Consider the following 25,791-nt stretch of genomic DNA (forward strand, 5'->3'; position numbering starts at 1 on the left):
ACACCCTTTAATGTATAGCTTTTATTATTTCTCTCTTCCCAACCCAAGTCCATTAATCTACATAGCGAATTAAAAGATAAGTAAATGGAACAAAAGTCAAGCAAAACTACATAATGTACATAGGTCATTTACCAGTACAATCTAACCACAACTGATAAAAGGCCAGGATGTCCTCTTCTGGAGTCTAGGCCAGAAGATTCCTTAGTTTATCCACTATTTTGTAGTGACCACCATCCCCTGCAAAGATACATGTTGATTTGCTAAAAAATGTGGCATCTTTGCAACAAACATATTTATGGAACAAAAACTGTGGCAGAAGAGTCGTAGCCTGTGCCAGTCTGTTTGGGCTGTAATGCCAACTTGTTATTCATTGTCTGGGCTTGACAAGGACAGCAATCTAGTTGGCAAGAGCACAAACACATCTGCGACAAGGCTAGCAGAGTTGGGAATGGCAGGTCACTAACAAAAAAGGCATCAGAAAAAACCCATAATAAATATCAATACAGCAATGAAAACAGAGGCCACTGGTAGAGTAATAGGTAGCAGAGGTCCATATATGCGTTGCCAGGAGCAGACCAAGGTTTCATACAAAATTGCACCCTATTCCCTCTATAGTGCACTAATTTTGACGAGAGCCATATGGGCATTAATCAAAAGTACTGCACTATACAGGAAATAGGGTGCCATTTGGGACACAACCCAAATTCCAGACGAAGAGAACGTAGTTGCCACTGACAGACGTTTGAGGCAGCCTGTGCCCACAGGGGAGATATGGCACTGCTACAAGTTCAACTACACCCACTGAGTCTCTGGAGAATACAGTTGGCAGAGAATCAGCTGGGGAGTTTTCAGCAATAATAAAATGGGGAAACTGGTATTCCATCAAACATGGGGTTTCACTCAGGAAACATCTGGAGAGGGAGAGAGAGCAGCTATAAATACAGATTAATGGAAACAAAGGTCAACATTCAGCATGGTACAGAATTGACGGGTGTTTTTCAAGGGGGAGGCATGTCGCTGATAAAGTAAGTTTGTTACTCACAGCTAGCAGGTTGCTCTCCAAATCGCCGCATTAGCTGATCGTGAGTGAACTTAACGAAAGCATCATATTGCTCTGCAAAAAGAGCGAAAGGTCAGAACAATGGATTGCGCAATACATTCTTCTGCAGAAAACAAGTCACAGAAACAGTTTCTCTGACATACCTGCTAGTTTTGTTGTCAATATTTCATCATACTCTTCCCTTATCTTCTCCTCTCGTTCTTTAAGCAGTCGTTCACAGATCATCCCAACCTGTCTCAAGGTAAACAGAGGCTGCTCTTTTCTAGATGGGGAGACAGCACCAGAGGACGTACCTGTATGGAGAATGAGAGTATATTATCAGGGAGAACGTTCTCAAAACCACTTACCCTAAAATAATTCTGACATTAAATGAAGCCAAGAGGCATACAACTGCAAGCTAACAAATGGGATAGAAATTGTTGTGGGACAACCAATTGTATCCAGTTGATGAAGGCCCTAAGACCTGTCTTTATTCTTACTGATGTCTTTCCTGAGTAAAAGCAGACTGGACATACCTGGCAGACTGGATCCACTAAGGATGGAGCTATGCGGTTGTGACTCCAGGGGACAACAGACCTCTGTCTGCTGAATGCTGTTCTCCAGGTGCCTTCGCTTCTGCATCCGTTTGTACTCTTGCTTGATATTGTGCAGGATTTGCTCTGGATTGGAGAACAAGGGCAAGATTTGGTTAGGGCAAGTGAATCAATTATTCCAAATATCATTTGCACAACATACTCTAGTAATATACTTTGTTAGTGTAGTTATACTTTAAGTAACTAACCACAATATGACATTAATTTGAGAAGTGAAGCAGTAAAACTCTAGTTAGCCACTTCCCTAGAAAATGAGAACCCCATCTCAAGCCCTCCCGAGGCAGTTCCTGTGCACAGCCATTTGAGACAAGGGGTGTGCCAATCCTAGCCATGTTAGAGTATTATACTGCCAAAATATGGTGACATGGCATCATCCTATGTTGCTGGTAAAGTGTTTCAGCTAAATGTCTGGCTAAATGTAAAATGAAGCTCATTTAAAATATCTGACTAGGCTAACGTTAGCTACAGTAGTTAGCTTAGTTCGTTGGTTGAAGGTTTATGACCGACCTAGCTGCCATGCTAAGTTGCTAGCTAGCAAACAACATTTATGGACAGTTAGTATGTTAACTAACGTCAAGTCTGTCGTTACCACAAGCTAGCCAACAACACATGCAAAGTGTTTACAAGCTTATCAGTAGGTAAGTTACTAGTTGTAACGTTACGCCAATTGAGTTTACCTAGCCAGCTAACGATTTGTCAGTTAACTTCACACGAAAATACCCTAACACATTTCATTAATAAATTCCCATGCATGCCTCAAATCTAGTAGCTATGAAATGTTGCTAACCGGTTGTGAGTCTGGACGACACTTCTCCAAATGGCGAGGGCTCCATACGCAGATATTTTTGGGGTGATGAGGTGTAAGCGGCTGGAGACATTGGGGCGCATCTCCTCCTTTTGGGGGACGCCTGGTTAATCAATGGATCGAAATCCATAGTCCTTTTCAAAGTAGCCCCACAAGCCATTCCGTTTACAATATCTTCTCGCTATAAAAACGAGAAAGCTGTGGTTTTCGCTATCAGAGGGCACAACTACCAGAGTTCCTGTGACTGGGCCCCTCCACTGCCGTTCTTCTCCGACTAACGTTACCTCAAGGAAAATTCCGGTTAGAAATAAATGGCGTAGTTGTTTCGGTTCTGTGAGTCTTAATAGCATCCAAATCGCAGACCCTGTAATGGCCGAGTGTTAGTTGAAATTAATTTAGTCAATCTTTTTAGGTGAATTATTATATACAACCAGATGATAGTAGATTTCGGACACGTACTTCCTTCTGCCAGTGTCGTTGACAAATTCTTTCCTTGATGACAACCAACATGGCGTCAAATTCTGAGCTAATGGGCATGCGCAATTAATGATTGTTGTGCTGGTATATGTAGTGTACTTGCCATACAGTTTACATTCGTTCATATCCAATAGTTGGGCTTTTGCACTACATTCCCCACAAACCATGAATACCAAAAGCACCTACCAAATTTAAATTCTCCAGTACGTTCAAACGATTTGAAGAATTTGAATAAAGCTATTAGTTAATCACTAACCAAGAACAGAACGTTTCAAAAGGTGTCCCCCTGTCATTGTAAAGGGTGGTCTCATTTCTGAATGTGCAAATCGGATTCAACTTAATTTTATTGTTCTTGTAAATAACAGTTATGTGGTAGACCTATTCTCGATTGTTCAGGGCCGATTCAACTTAATTTTATTGTTCTTGTAAATAACAGTTATGTGGTAGACCTATTCTCGATTGTTCAGGGCCCAGTTTCCCGACAGTGATGTAATTTAGGTTTACAAGTGTTTAAAAGATGCATCTTCCCTACAACGGCCGAAGATCCCAAAACACAACGAGAGAACGGTCTCTAACGGCTTCTGCATGCTTCGGTTAGGCTAAACCACCCAATTAGACTACAATCAAGTAGGGCCGCTAGAACGAATCAGTTGGATGGGCCTTTGATTTCCATAGATGGACACGTTTTTTCACGAGACCTCGGGTGTTAATAGTAAAGACCATAAGCAGTTCTTGAGTTTCAAGTTTTTGGAAGCTTACAATTTATCCTACCATTTCTACGTGCCAATTATGATTGTTGTTATATGCGCATTTTCGTGGAACAGTTTAATTTCAATAATAACGTTTTTGTTTATCCTGATAAGTAATGGTCCTTTCAATCACATACATCTCTCTACTCTGCCTGTCTGCACCCCTTTCTATCTGTCTTGATTTGAGCTGTCCCTAGCGAACTTGCAACATTGTATCAACTAGTTAGCCTATTCAGATTTTCCAGCACCAGTGAACTCAGGACAGACTGCTGTTTTTATCAAGTTTCCACTGGATATATGGAATCATCAGATCATGATATTTTGTTCTTTCACACCAGAGGCTTGGTGATTATCGAGTTTGGAAAGATTTTTCAAATATTGAGGAACTATCATTCGCAATGAATGTAAAAAAAATAATAAAAAAAACTGACTTCGTTGACTTACTGTGTGAGGTGAAAAATAAACTACTGAGAAACTAAGCTTATTAGTGATGGATGTGGTGAGTTATGACAATCAAAAATCAGACATTGCCAAATGGGCAATTTCCTACTTTTGCACTCAGCATGCCAGTTAGGCCTACTTCTAGAAATTATGGTAGGCAAATGACGGGGGGTTAACGGTACATTTACTAGGCCTACTGGTGACAAGCAAAGGGTAATTGCTAAAAAATAAACGGTCAAAGGGCAAACAATTCACATAATGAAACAATGAATGTGCAATAATTGGCGGGAGACAGCTGAGCGCATTCTGGATAGCAGAGTACATATTCTAGAGAGATAAACACATATCTCCGCCACACACCCCTCCCCTTCTTCTTTTGCCACCTTTTAAATGTTACTTCAGACACATCTTCACACATATTTTAGATGCTTATCACTGACAGCCGCAACTCAATCAGCTAGACCTATTGCCACGCAATCATTTTAGCCAATGCAATATCAATTTGGCCTTGTTTTGCTACAGACATAGAAATTGGGATAAACTGGTCCATAGAAGACTGCGTTGCTGTGGGTCACGGAATAGGCCTACTTGACTGAGTGGGTGGAGGTGCTGGCTCCACCACTTTCACTAGCAGGCCGGCTAGTTTCTCCAAGCTCCGCTACAGCTAGCTTCACAGTTGGGTGCACAGTTCGCATATGCCGGTGTTGGTTGTGCGTAGAACCGGCTTTGTATGAGATTTTGTTTTGGCAAATTATACACTGTGCTCTAACATTGTCTACATTATTCAAATGCTACTGTGCTTCAGACTCATTTTCCAGCTGTTGTTTTCACAGCTGTCCTTCCTCACTCTCCTCGGCTGCTAAGTGTGTGACTGTGAGTGAGTTGGCTCGGCCCCCCCTCACGCATCTTTGGTTCATTGGTTGACATTGCGTTTCTAATTGACAGGAACAACAGGTGAGACTGTTAGTCTGAGCAGCCAGTCAGAACGAATGTGTGTGCGCTTGAGCATTTAGGGCTATATTGTAATGACCTGACTAGATCATAAAGGAACAATTGTCCAGACAGAGGGTTGAGTTTACGAATTGACGGTTTATTAATCCAACTTTACACAGGCTACTGTTTGGCCGTAGCCCACGCCAAATAAATGAAAGATACCCCACAAACCAACCGTAACCTTCTCTTGTGAAGCGCAGACTTAAGAGAAAGAACAATGGCTAAACCTGGTCTTAAAACCAATGCTCCATCCCACTGCCCAACCCACCTCCACGCCACTCCGCCAACCACCAGGATGCCCGGCATTAGAACATTCCAGGCATTCCCGTGATTGGCAGATAGCAGGTTGATTGGCATGTCGGACCCCGCGAACACTGGGTACTGGTAAGTACAACACAACTAATAGCCTAACACATAACACACAGCTGTCTGTGCGGGTCGCTACAATATTATTTTATTTATTCTTTCGTTCTTTGAATTAGTTAATTATATTAATTTAAATCGTTTGATTATTCATATCTTTATTTTTTAAATATTTTTTATAAATAGATTCGGCTTTTCTCATATGCGAGCCGGCTCCCAACGTTCACCTACAAGAGCCGGCTCTAGTTGGTTGCGAGATACAGAAGAATAAGAATAACATACAGAAGAAGAGAGAATATTTCCACAGCTCCACGAGCTTTTTTCGCGATTGGCGAAAGCATCATATTTGTAGTAAGTTTTAAGGTTTAGCATCGGGTTTAGGTTTCCTGAACAGCTTTTACGAAAGTTAAGTCGATGTGTAAGTTAACGTTAGACCTTTGGCTCCATTAACAGACTGTTAACCAGATAAGATAGATCGGTTCCCAATTTAGGCCAACATTATGTTTACATCTGTGCTAGTAATACACGCATATACAGTGCAGTGTTGTAATTTACAGTATACGAATGTTTAGCTAATGTGGGGTAACTACTAGGCTACAACTGTCAGTGTTCAGAAAGTTAACATTCAGCAATTTGAAATCCATTAACTCAGTTAGATTTTCGTACTTGAACGCAAAACGAACAATTGTTATTATCAATCTGTTAACGTTACTGAAAAGATTACCACAATTTGCAGAAAGCCTGTTTGCCATCGTAAAGGTGTAATAAATTATAGCTAGCTAAGTTACTGCAGACTAGGACAAACGTTAGCCATGATCTGACTTGTAACATAGGCTGGTAGTTGATTTTAAGGTACAGTTATGAAAGTGGGGATTTGTAATTAAGATTGGACAAAAATGTGGGTAATTGGATGCTTAGATCTAACCATAGACTGTCTTATTTTTGCATAGTGTCAATTAAAAATGAAAAGAAAGTGAGAGATATCAGACTTCTTTTTAAAGAAGCACAAACAGGCAGATCAGGTGCAAACAGACCCAAGCCCTTGCATCACTACTGGACCCCAGAGCAGCTCCCTACCTGAGTGTGGTCAGACTTCACAAGGACCCAGTCTACCACCACCAGGTCAGAGCATCTACCAGCCAGTCAGTCGCATGCCCAGTTCAGAATTCAAGTTTAGCTTCAGTTTGTAATAGGTGATTTTGTCAGATTAAGCCTCACTTTAAATCGATGGTTGTTGATTCATGTGTGTTCTTGTTTTGATGGCTATGCCATTTTTATTATACACTAAAGGTTCTTGTGTTATTTTAATGTAATAGATGTATCAAGGGATGACACAGAGAACTCTGGTTCTGAGCAAGACAGTGGGCCAGAGCTGCCAGGAGATGTCATCAAGCCCCTCGCAACTGCATCAAACACCAGATATGCTGTTCCAAAAGGACCCAATGGTAGGCCACCATACTTTAAACTACACATTTTAGTTAGCAGCTGTTAGTATCTAATTATACATTTCCATAGAGATATGACACATTATTTAACGTGTCATTTTTTGACCATCTTAGAAGAAATAGCAAAGCATGACCCTCTCATAGAGAAAAGGATGAATGCATGTGGCAATGCTAAGTACACAAGCCACCAAATCCAAAATGAAGTTCTTGAGGGCTGAGCTGAGATGGTAAAAAGTGAAATAATAAGAGAAGTAAAAAGAAAGTGAAGTTTTTAGTGTAATTGCAGATGAAACCAAAGGTTTTAAGAAAAAAATAACAAATGTCTTTAGTTGTGATGTACTATTACAACGGGGCCATCCACAAAAGATTTTACACTTTCAGTCAGCTGAAAGCTTAGATGCAGCAGGTCTCACAAAAATTATAATTGATTGCCTTGAAAAGCATGGTCTGGACTACAGAAATAATCTTGTGGGGCAAGGCTATGACAGTGCATCCGTCATGAGCGCCAAGCATTCTGGTGTGTCTGCACGGATTAAAAACAGTGCAAGATTTTCATTTTATGTGCACTGTAATGCACATTGTTGGATTTTGGTTCTTGTCGATGCTGTAAAATCAGTGTCTGAGGCAGTTAACTTTTCTGCTCTCCTGCAGAAGCTTTATAACTTTGTATCTGGCTCGTACTTGAAAATAGTGGTGATAGATCAGTGGAGGCAAGGGGCCTTCTTTCACAGATAGATTTACATTTCATAGGGCTTTTGGTTACCTTTTGTAAAGTGCTTGATGATGCCAAATGTCTTTCTGACATGCTCCAATCAAGCTCTCTTGACCTAGCAAGGGCTGTGGATCTAGTAGGTGCCCTTACAGACACATTACAGGACTACAGAAGTGAGGGTTACTTTGGAGAACTATGGAAAAAGGTTGAAGAGATTGCAGAGCACTGCAAAATAAGTATACAAACAGTGTGTAAAAGACAGCCTAAAACAAGCTTAAGATTTTACAACTTTTTGATGATGAGCACTGTAGGACAGAAAAATAGTGACCAAAGTGATGGTGAGAGCTTCCAAAGAGCTGTCTTTTATCAGGTGCTTGACAGTCTCACAGCTGAGCTGCAGAGGCGTTTTTCAAAGAAGAATTGCGAGATAATGCAAGGGGTCCAGTTTCTCAACCCAAAGAGTACAACATTCTTGAATGAGGAGTCTCTGTTTGCCTTTGCTCAGACCTTTAAGTCAGATTTAGAGGACCTCAAACATGAGGTTCATCAAACCAAGCGGCTTCTTGATAGGAGTGAGAAAAGTGGAAGGGACAGCCCGTCTACTCTTCTTTACTTTGTTGTGTTTCTAGAACCTTATAAAGAGGTCTTCCATGAGCTATTTCGACTTTGTAAGATTTCTTTTGTTACACCAGTCAGCAGTGCTTCTTGCGAGAGAAGCTTCTCATCTTTAAAACTGATTAAAACCCACCTTAGGACAACAATGGTTGATGAAGGGTTAAGTCACCTCGGAATTCTCAGTGATGGTTCAAGGAGGGCATGCTCCCAACATGGATGAGTTTGTGAAACATATAGCCAGTTCTCATCAGAACCGCAGAATTATGCTGTTTTAAATCTACCTTGGATAATTTGGTACTTAGGCGGTCCCTCTGGTCATGATTAAAACCTGCACTGTGTACTAGCTAGTACACTGACATTCTAAAATGATACATCCAAAGGGTATCATGTCACAGATTGAATTAGGTCTTGATTAGGCCAATTCCAAAACTTTTCTTTGCTATTAGTAAACATAATATATATGAGCATAAATATGATACTGTAAGTTTGTAACATTGATGGCCACCAACATATTTTTAATTTTTCAAGTCCATTTCTGCTTGATACTTGGTATGTCAAATTGCAGTGTTTTTTTTTTTTTTTTCCTAAATTTACTTCTTTGTAAATAAACAATGGAATTTATGTAACACACAAATGCTATCTTATCTCCTTCGTGCTTGAGCTTTATTTTCTGAAAATATTTTGATGTTCAACACATATAGACCCAGATGATATATTCATGAAAACAGTGACCCAAGTCCCTCCAGTATGTCAGTACAGTGTGTGTGTGTGTGTGTGTGTGTGTGTGTGTGTGTGTGTGTGTGTGTGTGTGTGTGTGTGTGTGTGTGTGTGTGTGTGTGTGTGTGTGTGTGTGTGTGTGTGTGTGTGTGTGTGTGTGTGTGTGTGTGTGTGTGTGTGAGAGAGAAAGAAACTGAGCTGCAGTTCTGAGGTAGAGACACTGACTATTCATTGTATCTTAAAGAATTGTAGTGAAGTAACCCTTTCGGACCACACTATCTGCCACATTGAAGAACTCCGGGGTTAAGTGAATTATCACTTCTACCTCTAATCAGAAATCATAGGACTCATTCATGCTCGTTAGATGCCAGGTTAAGGTTACACACACATTTTCTGTCGTTGTCTATGGAACCCCTAAAGTAGCCTTGGCCATCCCATGTATAAAACTGTAGTTCCACCACTGCTCCCAAATAGGCATAGGACAACACACTTGGGATTTGAAACAATCCACAGCTATGAAAAAAAGAAGCTAATGATCCCTGGTGAGTTATTTTGAAGGATTTTATTTGGACAGGAGTAATTATATAATTTTGGTGAAACATCAATTTACTTTAGGGGAGTCCATCATTCTAACAGTGCACTGTGCACCCGCTAACTTTCCTTTCCAATTCGCAAGAGGCTGAAACCAGAGATCTGTATATAATGACGAGATACTCTTGTCTCCGCCCTAATAATGGGAGTCTTTGTCCAAAAAGGCGATAAGTTTAGGTCTGCATATTATGCCCATAGAGACGCACTGGGACATACTACCTCAATTGGCCCGACCAACCAGTGCTCTCGCACATTGGCTAACCGGGCTATCTGCATTGTGTTCCACCACCCGCCAACCCCTCTTTTTATGCTACGGCTCCTCTCTGTTCATCATATATGCATAGTCACTTTAACCATACCTACATGTACATACTACCTCAATAAGCCTGACTAACCGGTGTCTGTATATAGCCTTGCTACTCTTATTTTCAAATGTCTTTTTACTGTTGTTTTATTTCTTTACTTACCTACACACACACACACATACCTTTTTTTTCGCACTATTGGTTAGAGCCTGTGAGTAAGCATTTCACTGTAAGGTCTACACCTGTTGTATTCGGCGCACGTGACAAATACTGGGAAGTTTGGCGAGAGTGAGCCCTCTCGCTTGCTTCTTCCTCGCTTCTGAAACTATTGCATGTCACCTGAGAAAGCATCTTCGTGAGCGAAACAGCTACAACAGCCTTCACTCTTCTGGGAAGACTTTCCACTAGATGTTGGAACATTGCTGCGTGGACATGCTTCCATTCACAAGAGCATTAGTGAGGTTGGGCACTGATGTTGAGCAATTTCGCCTAGCTCGCTGTCGGCGTTCCAATTCATCCCAAATGTGTTCGACAGGGTTGAGGTCAGGGCTCTGTGCAGGCTAGTCAAGTTCTTCCACACCGATCTCGACAAAACATTTCTGTATTGATCTCACTTTGTGCACAGGGGCATTGTCATGCTGAAACAGAAAAGGGCCTTCCCCAAACTCTTGCCACAAAGTTGGAAGCACAGAATCGTCTAGAATGTCATTGTATGCTGTAGCGTTAAGATTTACCTTCACTGGAACTAAGGGGCCTAGCCCGAACCATGAAAAATAGCCCGAGACCATTATTCCTCCTCCACCAAACTTTACAGTTGGCACTGCATTGGGGCAGGTAGCGTTCTCCTGGCATCCACCAAACCCAGATTCGACCGTCGGACTGCTAGATGGTGAAGAGTGATTCATCACTCCAGAGAACTCATTTCCACTGCTCCAGAGTCCAATGTCGGCGACCTTTACACCACTCCAGCCGACGCTTGGCATTGCGAATGGTGATCTTAAGCTTGTGTGCGGCTGTTCGGCCATGGAAACCTATTTCATTAAGTTATTGTGCTGATGTTGCTTCTAGAGGCAGTTTGGAACTCGGTAGTGAGTGTTGCAACTGAGGACACTACGTGCTTCAGCACTCGGCGGTCCCGTTCTGTGAGCTTGTGTGACCTACCACTTCGCGGCTGAGCCGCTGTTGCTCCTAGACTTTTCCACTTTACAGGTCTTAAAGTTGACTGGGGCAGCTCTAGCAGGGCAGAAATGTAACAAACTGACTTGTTGGAAGGGTGGCATCCCATGACGGTGCCACGTTGAAAGTCACTGAGCTCTTCAGTACGGACCATTCTACTATCAATGTTTGTCTATGGAGATTGCATGGTTCTGCTCAATTTTATACACCTGTCAGCAACGGATGTGGCTGAAATAGCTGAATCCATTAATTTGAAGGGTGTCCATATACTTTAGTATATATTGTGTATGTACATGAAGGCAGGGTAAAGTAACTAGGCATCAGGATAGGTAATAATATGTTTAAAATAAAGAACAGGGCAGCAGCAGCTACTTATGAGTGTCAAAGTGTGTGAATGTGTGTGGGTTTTGTGTGGGAGTGTCAATGTAGCATGTGTGATTGAGTGTGTGTGTGAATATGTTTTGTATGTACACTACCGGTCAAAAGTTTTGGAACACCTACTCATTCAAGGGTTTTTCTTTATTTTTACTATTTTCTACATTGTAGAATAATTAGTGAAGACATCAAAACTATGAAATAACACATATGGAATCATGTAGTAGCAAAAAAGTGTTAAACAAATCAAAATGTATTTTATATTTGAGATTCTTCAAATAGCCACCCTTTGCCTTGATGACAGCTTTGCACACTCTTGGCATTCTCTCAACCAGCTTCACCTGGAATGATTTTCCAACAGTCTTGAAGGACTTACCAGATATGCTGAGCACTTGTTGGCTGCTTTTCCTTCACTCTGCCGTCCGACTCATCCCAAACCATCTCAATTTGGTTGAGGTCGGGTGATTGTGGAGGCCAGGTCATCTGTTGCAGCACTCCATCACTCTCCTTCTTGGTCAAATAACCCTTACACAGCCTGGAGGTGTGTTGGGTCATTGTCCTATTGAAAAACAAATGATAGTCCCACTAAGCCCAAACCAGATGGGATGGCGTATCGCTGCAGAATGCTGTGGTAGCCATGATGGTTAAGTGTGCCTTGAATTCTAAATAAATCACAGATAGTTTCACCAGCAAAGCACCCCCACACCATAACACCTCCTCCTCCATGCTTTACGGTGGGATATACACATGCGGAGATCATCTGCTCACCCACACCGCGTCTCACAAAGACACGGCGGTTGAAACCAAACATCTCCAATTTGGACTCCAGACCAAAGGACAAATTTCCGCCGGTATAATGTCCATTGCTCGTGTTTCTTGGCCCAAGCAAGTTTCTTGTTCTTATTTGGGTCCTTTAGTAGTGGTTTGTTTGCAGCAATTTGACCATGAAGGCCTGATTCACGCAGTCTCCTCTGAACAGTTGATGTTGAGATGTGTCTGTTACTTGAACTCTGTGAATCATTTATTTGGGCTGAAATTTCTGAGGCTGGTAACTCTAATGAACCTATCCTCTGCAGCAGAGGTAACTCTGGGTCTTCCTTTCCTCTGGTGGTCCTCATGAGAGCCAGTTTTATCATAGCGCTTGATGGTTTGTGCGACTGCATTTGAAGAAACTTTAAAAGTTCTTCAAATTTTCCAGATTGACTGACCTTCATGTCTTAAAGTAATGATATACTGTCGTTTCTCTTTGCTTATTTGAGTTGTTCTTGCCATAATATGGACTTGGTATTTTGGGCTATCTTCTGTATACCCACCCACCTTGTCACAACACATCTGTTTGGTTCAAATCCATTAAGAAGGAAAGATATTCCACAAATTAACTTTTAAGAACTCCCATTTTGTCACGTCCTGACCCTTGTAAGAGGTAATTTGCCATAGTAGAGCGGTCAGGGCGTGACAGGTGGTTGTGTTGGGTGGTTTTGGGTTTTCTGTTTATAGGTGGGGTTTTTCTAGTCTTCTATTTCAATGTTTTGTTTTCCAGTTTTGGCCGGGTATGGTTTCCAATCAGGCAGGTGTCTTTCGTTGTCTCTGATTGGAAGCCATACTTAGGCAGCCTGTTTTCCTTTGGGGTTTGTGGGTAGTTATTTTCCATTTTGTATATGTACCTGACGGAACTGTTGGCTGTCGTTTTGTTAGTTTGTTGAAGTGTTAAATAAATTAAATAAATATGACCACTTTACACGCTGCGCCTTGGTCCCCTTTCAACGACCCCTGTGACACATTTGTATAATCTGATTAGCGTAGCATAGAGCAGCTCAACTCTTTACTCTACGAGGTCCGGAGCCTGCTGGTTTTCTGTTCTACCTGATAATGAATTGCATACACCTTGTGTCCCAGGTCTAAATCAGTCCCGTATTAGAGGGGAACAATGAAAAAATGCAGCGGAACTGGTTTCGAGGTCCAGAGTTGAGTTTGAGGGGCATAAAGGCTCGCTTGACCTCTTTACTGTATCTATCTTTGAATGACAACAAATGCTAAATTGAAGAATCCCTACTGTTGACCAATGACCGAGGAACGGGACTGGACTTCGGCTCCGAATTTCGGCTTGCCTCAAGAAAAAAATATGTGTGCACGAACATCCTATTTTTTTTTTCTGAAGACCAAGACATCACTAAATGTCATCATAAGGAACTGTTCCGAACTGTTTCGTGCATGAAGCATGCGGACGGCTCTGATGCGGTCGGCTCTTAAGTGCTTCGTTGGAGCACGTGTCAATACTGATGGGATCAAAAGAAAGCGAGCGCTGCTCTCAGATCAGCTTTCTCATTTCAAATATTAGAATTATTTCCCATTACTGAGGATGGATCAGGTCATATAGAGAGATATTACCACCTACGGCTGCAAATATGGAGGTGGCTTATTCTAATGTTTACCCAATAAAAATGCACAAAATCACCAATTTGGAACATCATTGCGCAAGATACATATCAGGAAATATATTGAGACAAATCACAGAAAGTAGCCTACATGTAGCAAAATAGAACTCCATTGATTGAACATTAAATATATTTCAATATGATTAAAAACACCTATAGCCGACTGTTTATATTTAAATGCAGTCATATCGGTTTTCATTTGAAGGATCTTTTTGTATGTTACTTGTTAGTAGGCCTATCAAATGCAAAAACATCAACAACTTTGTATTTGCCTCAAGAACGAGACAGCCTATAGGGAGGAGGTCAGAGACCTGGCCGTGTGGTGCTAGGACAACAACCTCTCCCTCAACGTGATCAAGACAAAGGAGATGATTGTGGACTACAGGAAAAAGAGGACCGAGCACACCCCCATTCTCATCGACGGGGCTGCAGTGGAGCAGGTTGAGAGCTTCAAGAACCTTGGTGTCCACATCACCAACAAACTAACATGGTCCAAGCACACCAAGACAGTCGTGAAGAGTGCACGAAAAAACCTATTCCCACTCAGGAGATATAATTATGTCATGTCTTTAGAAGCTTCTGATTGACTAATTGACATCATCTGAGTCAATTGGAGGTGTACCTGTGGATGTATTTCAAGGCCTACCTTCAAAATCAATTGTAGACCTCCACAAGTCTGGTTCATCCTTGGGAGCAATTTCCAAACGCCTGAAGGTACCACGTTCATCTGTACAAACAATAGTACGCAAGTATAAACATCATGGGATCACGCAGCCGTCATACCGCCCAGGAAGGAGACGCATTCTGTCTCCTAGAGATGAACGTACTTTGGTACGAAAAGTGCAAATCAATCCCAGAACAACAGCAAAGGACCTTGTGAAGATTCTGGAGGAAACAGGTACAAAGTATCTATATCCACAGTAAAACGAGTCCTATATCGATATAACCTGAAAGGCCGCTCAGCAAGGAAGAAGCCACGGCTCCAAAACCACCATAAAAAAAGCAACACTACGGTTTGCAACTGCACATGGGGACAAAGATCATACTTTTTGGAGAAATGTCCTCTGGTCTGATGAAGCAAAAATAGAACTGTTTGGTCATAATGACCATCGTTATGTTTGGAGGAAAAAGGGGGAGGCTTGCAAGCCGAAGAACACCATCCCAACCGTGAAGCACGGGGGTGGCAGCATCATGTCCGCAGGTCTGATGAAACAAAGTGGCCATCACAAAGCACTGACCTCAACCCTATAGAAAATTTGTGGAAGAACGGAAAAAGCGTGAGCCAGCAAGGAGGCCTACAAACCTGACTCAGTTACACCAGCTCTGTCAGGAGGAATGGACCAAAATTCACCCAACTTATTGTGGGAAGCTTGTGGAAGGCTACCCGAAACGTTTGACCCAAGTTAAACAATTTAAAGGCAATGCTACCAAATACTAATTGAGTGTATGTAAACTTCTGACCCACTGGGAATGTGATAAATCATTCTCTCTACTATTATTCTGACATTTCACATTCTTAAAATAAAGTGGTGATCCTAACTGACCTAAAACAGGGAATTTTTAGTAGGATTAAATGTCAGGAATTGTGAAAAACTGAGTTTAAATGTATTTGGCTAAGGTGTATGTAAACTTCAGACTTCAACTGTATATCCACAGTAAAACGAGTCCTATATTGACATAACCTGAAAAGCCGCTCAGCAAGGAAGAAGCCACTGCTCCAAAACCGCCATAAGAAAGATAGACTACGGTTTGCAACTGCACATAGGGACAAAGATCATACTTTTTGGAGAAATGTCCTCTGGTCTGATGAAACAAAAATATAACTGTTTGGCCATAATGACCATTGTTATGTTTGGAGGAAAAAGGGGAAGGCTTGCAAGCCGAAGAACACCATCCCAACCGCAGCATCATGTTGTGGGGGTGCTTTGCTGCAGGAGGGCCTGGTGAACTTCACAAAATAGATGGCATCATGAGGGAGGAAAATTATGTGGATATATTGAAGCAACATCTCAAGACATCAGTCAGGAAGTTAAAGCTTGGTCTCAAATGGGTCTTCCAAATGGACAATGACCCCAAGCATACTTCCAAAGTTGTGGCAAAATGGCTTAATGACAACAAAGTCAAGGTATTGGAGTGGCCATCACAAAGCCCTGACCTCAATCCCATAGAAAATTGGTGAGCAGAACTGAAAAAGTGTGTGCGAGCAAGGAGCCCTACAAACCAGACTCAGTTACACCGGCTCTGTAAGGAGGAATGGGCCAAAATTCACCCAACTTATTGTGGGAAGCTTGTGGAAGGCTACCCGAAATGTTTGACCCAAGTTAAACAATTTAATGGCTATGCTACCAAATCCAAATTGAGTGTATGTAAACTTCTGACCCTCTGGGAATGTGATGAAAGAAATAAAAGCTGAAATAAATCATTCTCTCTACTATTATTCTGTTATTTCAGATTCTTAAAATAAAGTGGTGATCCTAACTGACCTAAGACAGGGAATTTTTACTAGGATTAAATGTCAGGAATTGTGAAAAACTGAATTTAAATGTATTTGCTGAGGTGTATGTAAACTTCAGACTTCAACTGTAGGTATTTATAGTTGTCCACATATTCTAAGTCAGACCCGTCCAGAGTAGTGATGCTAGGTGGGCGGGCGGGTGCGGGCACCGATCGGTTGAAGAGCATGCATTTAGTTTTACTAGTGTTTAAGACCAGTTGGAGACCACGGAAGGAGTGTTGTATGGCATTGAAACTCGTTTGGAGGTTTGTTAACACAGTGTCCAAGGAAGGGCCAGATGTATACAGAATGGTGTTGTCTGCGTAGAGGTGGATCAAAGAATCACCCGCAGCAAGAGCGACATCATTGATATATACAGAGAGAAAATAGTCGGCCCGAGAATTGAACCCTGTGACACCTTCATTGAGACTGCCAGAGGTCCGGACAACAGGCCCTCCGATTTGACGCACTGAACTCTATCTGAGAATTAGTTAGTGAACCAGGCGAGGCAGTCATTAGAGAAACCAAGGCTGTTGACTCTGCCGATAAGAATGATTGACAGAGTCGAAAGCCTTGGCCAGGTCGATGAAGACAGTACTGTTTTTTATCGATGGTGGTTATGATATCGTTTAGGACCTGTAAGGTCTCACCTGTTGTATTCGGCGTATGTGACTATTAACATTTGATTTGATTTGCAGTCATCTTTTGTTCTGAAGTTATCCGCGGTCACAGAGAGATGGATTAACCATGTGATTCTATGTGTAGCGGAGATCTGTTTATTAAAAAACCTCTACAGGATCGGTGTCCACCCGTGGGGGGCTAACGTAGGCTAATGTGATTAGCATGAGGTTGTAAGTAACAAGAACATTTCCCAGGACATAGACATTTCTGATATGGGCAGAAAGCTTAAATTATTGTTCATCTAACTGCACTGTCCAATTTACAGTAGCTATTACAGTGAAAGAATACCATGCTATTGTTTGAGGAGAGTGCACAGTTATGAACTTTGAAAATGTATTAATAAACCAATTAGGCACGTTTGGGCAGTCTTGATACAACATTTTGAACAGAAATGCAATGCTTCATTGAATTAGTCTTAAACTTTGCACATACACTGCTGCCATCTAGTGGCCAAAATCTAAATTGCGCCTAGATTTCTACGTCAGATATTGGCCTTTCTCTTGCATTTCAAAGATGATGGAACAAAAAATAAAACACGTTTTCTTCTTTGTATTATCTTTTACCAGATCTAATGTGTTATATTATCCTAGTCCTACATTAATTTCACATTTCCACAAACTTCAAAGTGTTTCCTTTTCAAATGGTATCAAGAATATGCATATCCTTGCATAAGGTCCTAAGCTACAGGCAGTTAGATTTGGGTATGTCATTTTAGGCGAAAATTGAAAAAAAGGGTTAGATCTTTAAGAGGTTTTAAGTAATGCAGGAGGGCAAAAAAGCATCTAACGACGCACTTAACTGTTCTACTATTGGTCTGAGGCAGGCGTTAGATTACGAGCGTTTACAACTGAAACCTTAATAACGATGGTTTTTGGAAACCACTCAGATATTTAATGATGTTGCTACCAAGGTTCTAACGATGAACTCAGCCTTAAGATGCTTTTGGGAAACCTGGCCCTGTCCTGCAATGTGATTTATTTACCAGCAGGAAAAAGCATCATGAAGTTTCCAGGAGATATATTAGGCTATAACAGCTCATTCAACAGCTCATCCCACAGCCGTTTCAAACGATTGGACAATAGTTCAATATTCCTTCAATGTTTCTCTCTTATGTAGGACATTCCCATGTATGTCAGTAGTAGGCTATATACTTTCTGTTTAGTTTAGGACTGGCCCCATTGTGTTTGAGGTGCACTTCCTTCTCTACTCTCTCTATGTTATTTGCTTGTCCATGTGTCCACGTTCAGATATAACTGAACTGACATCCTATTAAATCATAGTCATAACATTGCCTCTGTCATATGTCTCTGTTCAGCTGTAAATCTGAACTGTTCTATAAACAGACAAGGTATAGCAGTGCTAATAGCACTGGTTCAAAGTCCCATGTAGAGGGCCCTATATGTATCAAGAGTCTCAGAGTAGGAGTGCTTATTAAGGATCAGTTTTGACTTTTTAGATCACAATGAATGAGATTACATGGACAGTGGGACCTAATCCTAGATCAGAACGTTTAATCTGAGATGCATTATACATACAAACCCCAGGCCCTGTATTTGGCCATAGAATCATTATTCATTCATCTTGCAGGATTGTTCTGATAAACCATCTTCCAAAAAGGCCTATAATGTGGACAAGGAAGAATTGTTGTAAAATTCCCATCCTGTGTGAATGTGAGACAGTGAGGGCAGTGTTGTATTTCGTCCAGAAGAGGGCGAGAATCAGCTTCAGGAATCATTGCTTCCCTTCCATTCCTGGAAGAAAAAAAAGATTTTGTGTCTTTCCTTCCAGCCATTTTGAGACGGAGTAATAACATGTCTGACTTGATTGGTGTAGGTGTAGAAGCTATATGGGTGTATGGCTTACACTTCTTTGTGTTAGATCTAACACCATGTTATCAAAGATTACTTCAAAGGAGGGAGGGAGGAAGGAAGGAAGCATGTTATTCAAACATGACCTAGGTGTCCGCTACTACAGTTTATGAGTATATCAAATTTGTTCTATTGTGATTTTCTTGCCTTTTGTAAGCTGAACACACTGTACTTACAACTATTCATCAAATAAAAATGAACATGGTCAGCAGACATCATAACCAGCTGTGACTTTATTCAAAAGCTTGGAAACATTACATTGCAATACGGAAGAAAAAGAAACAGTTGAATCCTGCAGATAATTTTTTTCCACAGACAATCCTCAGATTCCACCACTGTACAGAAGCCACTTGACAGTTGACATTTGATCTCCAACACTCAACAAACAAGAGGCAGCGAAGCACACTGGTAAACAGCTGTCAGTAGTAGTTTAACACCAAGATAAATGTCTAAAGAACAATTGTGCTAACTGAGTCATAGTTCTAGATTAAAATTCCTATATAATCTAATTGAAAATTACATTTTCATCAACACTTGTAAAAGGCTCATTTTCACACAATGCATACACAGTATAACTTCCATTCTAACATGTTGTCAGTTATAATGAAAGGCTTGCTTTTGATAAGAATGTACTCAGAAAACCAAAAAACTAACAGGCTATCTTATTTTTTAGTTAATCCAAAAGCTGAGCTCTAGGCCTGCTGTAGGGTAGCTGTTGTCTCCTCAAACACTGAAACAATTTGATAAGATTGACAGGTTCACATTGTTTTTATCAAGTTGTAAGGTTATTCACAAATGTACTGAATTGAATGAAAACCACTTAAAAGTCATCTGAATTTAATCTATGGCATGATTATTATGATAGTGTGGCCACCACTTTTCGGGAACTGCATTGTACAACACTGTACAATTGTTTGGTGTGCATTCATTTTTATAGAAAAAATACTACTATAGCCAAGAGTAGAGAGGAAGAAGTGAAAGGCAGAATAAATATGATGATTTTTTGGGGAGGGGTTAGTACCTACATTACAGAGAATTCCATTGTAGATTTTTGGCTTATTAAACACATCTTGTAGATTAGCTTATTATGGCTTCAAATGACTAATTGATGTCATTAAACTGAACACTGTGGTTTTCAGATTCATCCAGCTTCTGTATGAAAGATGACTCCCAACAGACAATGGAGCTGTCTCCACAAAGTCAGGTCAGGCTTTATTTATCCTAAGCCTCGGTTATTTCTGTATTAAATCATAAACTTAGACAGGTATAAAAAGAAAATACATGAGCAACTCTGTTGCTTTAGGAATCGTACATGTCTTAAATAAACACATATTAAAGTTATACCCTTATGTAAACTATTCACAAAACATACTGTATATTTGTACATGATGCTTGGACAAAGTCAATGCCTCTTCTGGCTGCTCAAAGCCTCAAAGATTTGTCTTCTTTATGGTACACATATTGACATCTTGATAACACATACTTCTAATCAAAAACTTCAGTAGCCCCTTATCCCATGAATTAAGATATCATTGTTTCAGAACCTGAATTCACAGTACAAAAATATACTAAGCCTTCATGAATTCACCATCAGTACTATCTACAGTTTGATCATCATTAAGTCTATGATCAGCAGTAGACTTACGACAGTCTTGGATAGGTCAAACACATTTTGAGTCCATCCACTCTCTTCATCACCTTTACAAATCAATTTGGCACTTAGGCACTAGAACACTATACTAGCACACCTCATAAACATAAAACAATGAAGTAATGAACCGTTGAAGCGTTTAGCTATTTGTGTAATTTATTACATCCTGTGGAAGGGCCACCACCTTGTGAGAAAGTTTCCTCTGAAACAGATGAGTTGCACAATATCGCTGTGGCATGATAATGACCAGCTAAACAGCTTCTGCAGATGTCTCAGTGGAGACAGACATAGTCACTTTGGCTATTTTCACAGTGGTCTTCACACAGCTCTCTGCAGCCCTGTTGGCAGCGATGTGCCTGCTCTGGCAGTCAGACTCCAGGCTATTGTCCAGTTGCTGGGCACTGCCCCGGCACGCCTGGCATGAGCTGAGGAAGGCGTGTCGCAGGTCCTTGCTCCTCAGGGCGTAAATGATTGGGTTGACTGTTGAGTTGAGCAGACAGAGCATGCTGGCGAAAGCAAACACTGTCTTAATATCATCATCCATCTTCCAGAACAGGTCGTAGACCATGATGGCCAGCACAGGGCCCCAGCAGATGACCAGCACCACCAGGATGAGGACCAGGGTCTTGGCAAGCCGGATATCCATGCGTGTCTGCTCAGGGCGCATGGTCTGCACCTTCGTTCCGTCTGCTGAGTACACCACCAGGCTCTTCTGGGAGGTGCGGCTCAGCATGCGCACAGCGTGGTGGTGGGCCTTCCACAGGATGTACATGTAAGCGTAGACAATGAAGAGGACCAGCACGCTGGTCACCCCGATCCAGAAGATCAGATACTTCTCATCGATTAGCGGGAAAAGGTCTGAGCAGACCGAGTTGAGCTGCTTGCAGTTCCAGCCCAGCAGAGGGAGCACTGCGAAGACGATGGAGATAGTCCACATCACGCAGAAGGCGATGACAGCCTTGGTCCGCGTGACGATGCGCCTGTAGGCCAGGGGTCTGTGGATGGAGATGTAGCGGTCTATAGCAGTGAGAAACAGGCTTCCCACAGAGGCTGTGAACGAAGCGATAACCCCACCTAACTTGAAGAGGAACACATTGGGGCTGTCCTTTCTGTGGAACACATGGAAGTCCAGGAAGCTGTAGACGAAGATGACGCTGCCAAGCAGGTCGGCTACAGCCAGGCTTCCTATGAAGTGGTACGAGGGGCGGCAGCGCAGTGTGCGGGATTGGAGGATCACACACAGCACGATAAGGTTCTCAAGCACGGTGAAGGTTCCCAGAGTGAGGGACATCACCGTCACAGCCAACTGCTGGCTAGGGGTCAGGATCATGAAGCATTCCATGTCCACGAAGTTCTCCGCACACTGGATTCCGGTTCCCTCATCACCAAAGCCGCTACTGTTGCCAAACAGGTCTGTGGCATTGGTAGGGAAGAATGGAATGCCTTTTAGGATGAGTTCTTCATCTCCAGGCACCTTGTCTGGGAAAGAGTTACTGCGGAAAGCAGGTAAAGGCTTCTGGACGGACAATCCACCCTTAGTGAAGTCAGTGTTGACGGTGGCGTCATCATAGCTGGCATCGTTGGAGCCAAGGTACAGCAGTCCAGAGGTTATAGTCCGGAAGGTGGTGTCTGCCACACCATCCAGCACAGACTTCATGACTGGGCCTGAGAGGTGAACACTGGGTTTTAAGATGATCTCTGGTTAACCTATGAAATGATAAGAGAAATGTTTGTGTTTATGCCTTAACATTGAACAGGAGAAATTGGAAAGCACAGCAAGAATTGTGCTCTTTTATGACAGTTAAACTGTTAAAGAGTTGTCATTTCAAAATGGCATTTAATCCTATATTCTTTTGCCAAAATTAAACTATAATTTAGATTGGGCTTTTTCTCACATTGCTTGAATGAGCAAAATCATCGGGGTGTTTTAATTACAACCTTCTAACTGGTAACTGCCAAAATAAAGGAAACATGAGCAAATGAGTGAAACAAAGTATACTGAAAGCAAGTGCTTCCACACAGGTGTGGTTCCTGAGCTAATTAAGCCATTAACGTCCCATCATGCTTAGGGTCATGTATAAAAATGCCCAGTTGCCCATTATTTTAGTTACCATGACTAGAAGTGTGCGTGTGTCTCCTCTCACCAGATCTCAACCCAATGAACACTTATGGGAGATTCTGGAGCGACGCTTGAGACAGCTTTTTCCACCACCATGAACAAAACACCAAAAGATGGAATTTCTCATGGAAGAATAGTTGCATCCCTCCAATAGAGGTCGAGACACTAGAATCTATGCCAAGGCGCATTGAAGCTCTTCAGGCTGCTCGTGGCGGCCCAATGCCCTATTAAGACGCTTTATGTTGGTGTTTCCTTTAATTTGGCAGTTACCTGTATATTTAATTCTATAAAATTGGAATTATCTAATGATGATCAGCAGAGGTGTCATGCCCATAGGGGGCACAGTGGCACATGGACCCTCAGATTTGTCCTGTTTAAAAAATAAATACATTTGTTTTTTTATTTACAATTATAAATATTATACTTTTTTTCATTTTCTTCATTTATCAGACACTCTTATCCAGAGTGACTTACAGTAGTGAGTGCACACATTTGTGTTTGTACTGGTCCCCCGTGGGAATTAAACCCACAACCCTGGTGTTGCAAGTACCATGCTCTAGCAACTGAGACATACTGTAATACTACTAGCCACCTAGCAATTTTATGAAGTTGGCTTTAGCTAGCTCAGATAGGTTCCCAATCTCCCAACCTCATAATTAGCTTCAAAGAATCCATTTCAGGCTGTCAATTAAGTTAGAGTAGCTAGCTTGTCCAACTATCTTAGCTGGCATGCCTGCTGCCAAGGTTGGTAGACTTTAGAAAAACAAGCAATAACTAAATGTACTGAATAAGATTCACATTCCTTTCAATCTTCTACCCAGATTTTAGCAGAGATGCATAGAAGCATATTTGGTTTCTTTAAAAAAAGAAACGCCAGTCAGGAGGATAGAAACAGCTCAGGATGTATGCTTAGCTATGCAGAAAAATTGACATATTTCTTATAAAGAATTAAGCATAATGATTATGGCTCTATATGGCAGGAAAACTGTTTCAGGTGTTTGAAAAATTCGAAATTCTCCAACTCCCGGACCACCTCCGGCCACCCTTACGTATTTGGTGCCCCCTCAGATTTGTGGGGTGCATGAGGGGCAACGCTTTTTATTCCATTTTTTTTTTTTAGGTTAACCATTATGAATGGTCAAAGGGAGTTCTCTGTTACCTAGCTGTTGCCCTGCATGTCACACAGAGAGAACAATTCCATTCCTGACAGATAACTCATGTCCAACAAGAGACAGTCTATTTTGTTCACGTTTGGCCAAGCTAGTCTATGTCGAAGATCACTAAATGCAGCTCCTGTTATACATTCCCTTTACATTCCCTTTACTGTCATTCTCATGTTTAGCAGTAGCCACAGGATGGTGCACAGGTGCAATCATACCGAAGCTGATGGGGTATTATACTGTTATCTAAAAGTGAATAAACATTTATTTATCTTAAGGTTAGGAGTTAGGTTATAGGGGATAGGGGAAGGGTTAGCTAACATGCTAAGTAGTTGCAAAGTAGCTAAAAAGTAGTAAGTAGTAGAAAAGTTTCTGAAATGTTAGTTGTCCATGATGGTATTCAAACGCGCAACATTCAGGTTGCTAGACGTTCGTGTTATAGGACACCCATCCACCCTGACCAACCACCCTCCTTTCGTTTTGGAATGAAGTAACCTTCTGTCTTATGTAAACATACCAAATGTAACATATCATACTCATTTGAGGTTCTCGGGTTTTACTTTCACTATGTTACGTCTGGTCAATGAGACCTGCATGTATTATTTGTTCATTAGGTTTCACCTTTATTTTTCACATTAATTAACGGCTTATTTTTCTTCAATTGTATATCTACAATTCGATGCCGTTGCTATAGCCTACAATAGCCTCTCGTTTTTGTACGGTGAAATGAATGAAAAACTCATTTTGAGTGCCGGCACCGTTTATATGTAGGTGCAGGAACTCTGAAATACTTTTGAGCTAATATTCTAAGATATGCATGAACTCAAACAGTAGAACATTTGAGGTGCCACAGTCTTCAGCTCGAGTGGGCTCCTGCCGAAGTCAGGCATTGATTAGGACACATAAAGAGTTTATAATAACCTAATAAAAAGTATTTACCTTCACATTGCTCGCACAGGTCCCTCCACTCAAACTGTATCCAACCATTAATCCAACCTTGACTCACAATACCTGACAAAAGAACTATAAATGTAATCATTAAAACAAGGAACGGTAAAAACATTTACAATTATATAGAAAATATCTTTGTCTAACTATCTAGTTATTTATTGGTTTATAAGGTTTATTGATGTGCGCTCAGAATGGCATCTGCTCTCTCATGTGCGCCTCCCGCAGTGGACCTAAGTTGCGGCTGCTGCGATGTCTGAAGTCTCTCTCTGTATGTGCATATTTATGAAGCATCACTTTCGAAAGCCACATCACGTGCTGCGAAACGCGCTCTCCATAGATTTATATAGCCAACCCCAAAGCAGCCTTCAAGTGTAAGAACAAGGGAACATGCATACACAATAAACGAATTTTGCTCTTGGACAAAACGATAGCTGCACATACAGGTACTTTAACAGGTTCAGTGCATTATGGCTCAAATAGGTTCACATACGGATAAGCTTGTATAAGGCAATATGTTCATTTCTCATGCTTTCAATGTCGTTGATGTGTTATAATGAAACATTAAATTCTATAATATTCTTTAAATTTAACTTGCTTGAACTTATTGTTCATTAGGCTACTTATCTATATTTTTCCAATTAAAATATTGCTTTAAACAAGCTCATTTGAATCCCACCAGTGAGGGATCTGTTTGGTAGTTTCCTGTCAGTGGCACGCACTGAATGTAAATGATGTGACATATGCAGAGTGGGGCAAGGAAGAGTAGCCTAGACATCTTCTGGATTCATTATTTTGATGAATCACCTCAGAAGTACCGTGCATTGTATAGTCCTCAACAGCACAGTATGTTATGTCAAATTATCAGTTTGTATCATTAGCCTGTGTTTTTCTTTAGGCATCTGTTTCTTTCCAGACTGCTTCATGTATGTTTTTCCCCTCACTGTAATGTTATTGATTAAGGATTATATAGGCCAGAGAAGATGAAAGGACAATGCCTTTGGGATAGCTCATTGTC

General features: G+C 41.3%; 2 protein-coding genes across 2 annotated transcripts; both read right to left on the reverse strand.

Annotated features, from left to right (window-relative positions):
- Window positions 1-29: 29 nt before the first annotated feature.
- cf166 (CF166 protein) lies at window positions 30-2,934 on the reverse strand. Its single transcript, NM_001165297.1, is given in 5 exon segments — window positions 30-911; window positions 1,043-1,114; window positions 1,204-1,353; window positions 1,576-1,719; window positions 2,441-2,934. Coding segments are annotated over 5 exon segments (555 nt in total). The 5' UTR covers window positions 2,619-2,934; the 3' UTR covers window positions 30-900.
- A 16,172-nt stretch (window positions 2,935-19,106) lies between these two features.
- LOC106571286 (cannabinoid receptor type 1A) lies at window positions 19,107-25,016 on the reverse strand. Its single transcript, XM_014144184.3, has 2 exons — window positions 24,765-25,016; window positions 19,107-22,253 (listed from the first exon to the last, which is right to left on the reverse strand). The coding sequence occupies exon 2, from the start codon at window positions 22,201-22,203 to the stop codon at window positions 20,797-20,799; it is 1,407 nt and encodes a 468-aa protein (XP_013999659.1). The 5' UTR covers window positions 22,204-22,253; window positions 24,765-25,016; the 3' UTR covers window positions 19,107-20,796.
- Between the last annotated feature and the right edge of the window lie 775 nt (window positions 25,017-25,791).

The sequence above is a fragment of the Salmo salar genome, chromosome 15 (assembly GCF_965601325.2).
Source record: "Salmo salar chromosome 15, fSalSal1, whole genome shotgun sequence".
In the NCBI taxonomy this organism is placed as follows: Eukaryota; Metazoa; Chordata; class Actinopteri; order Salmoniformes; family Salmonidae; genus Salmo; species Salmo salar.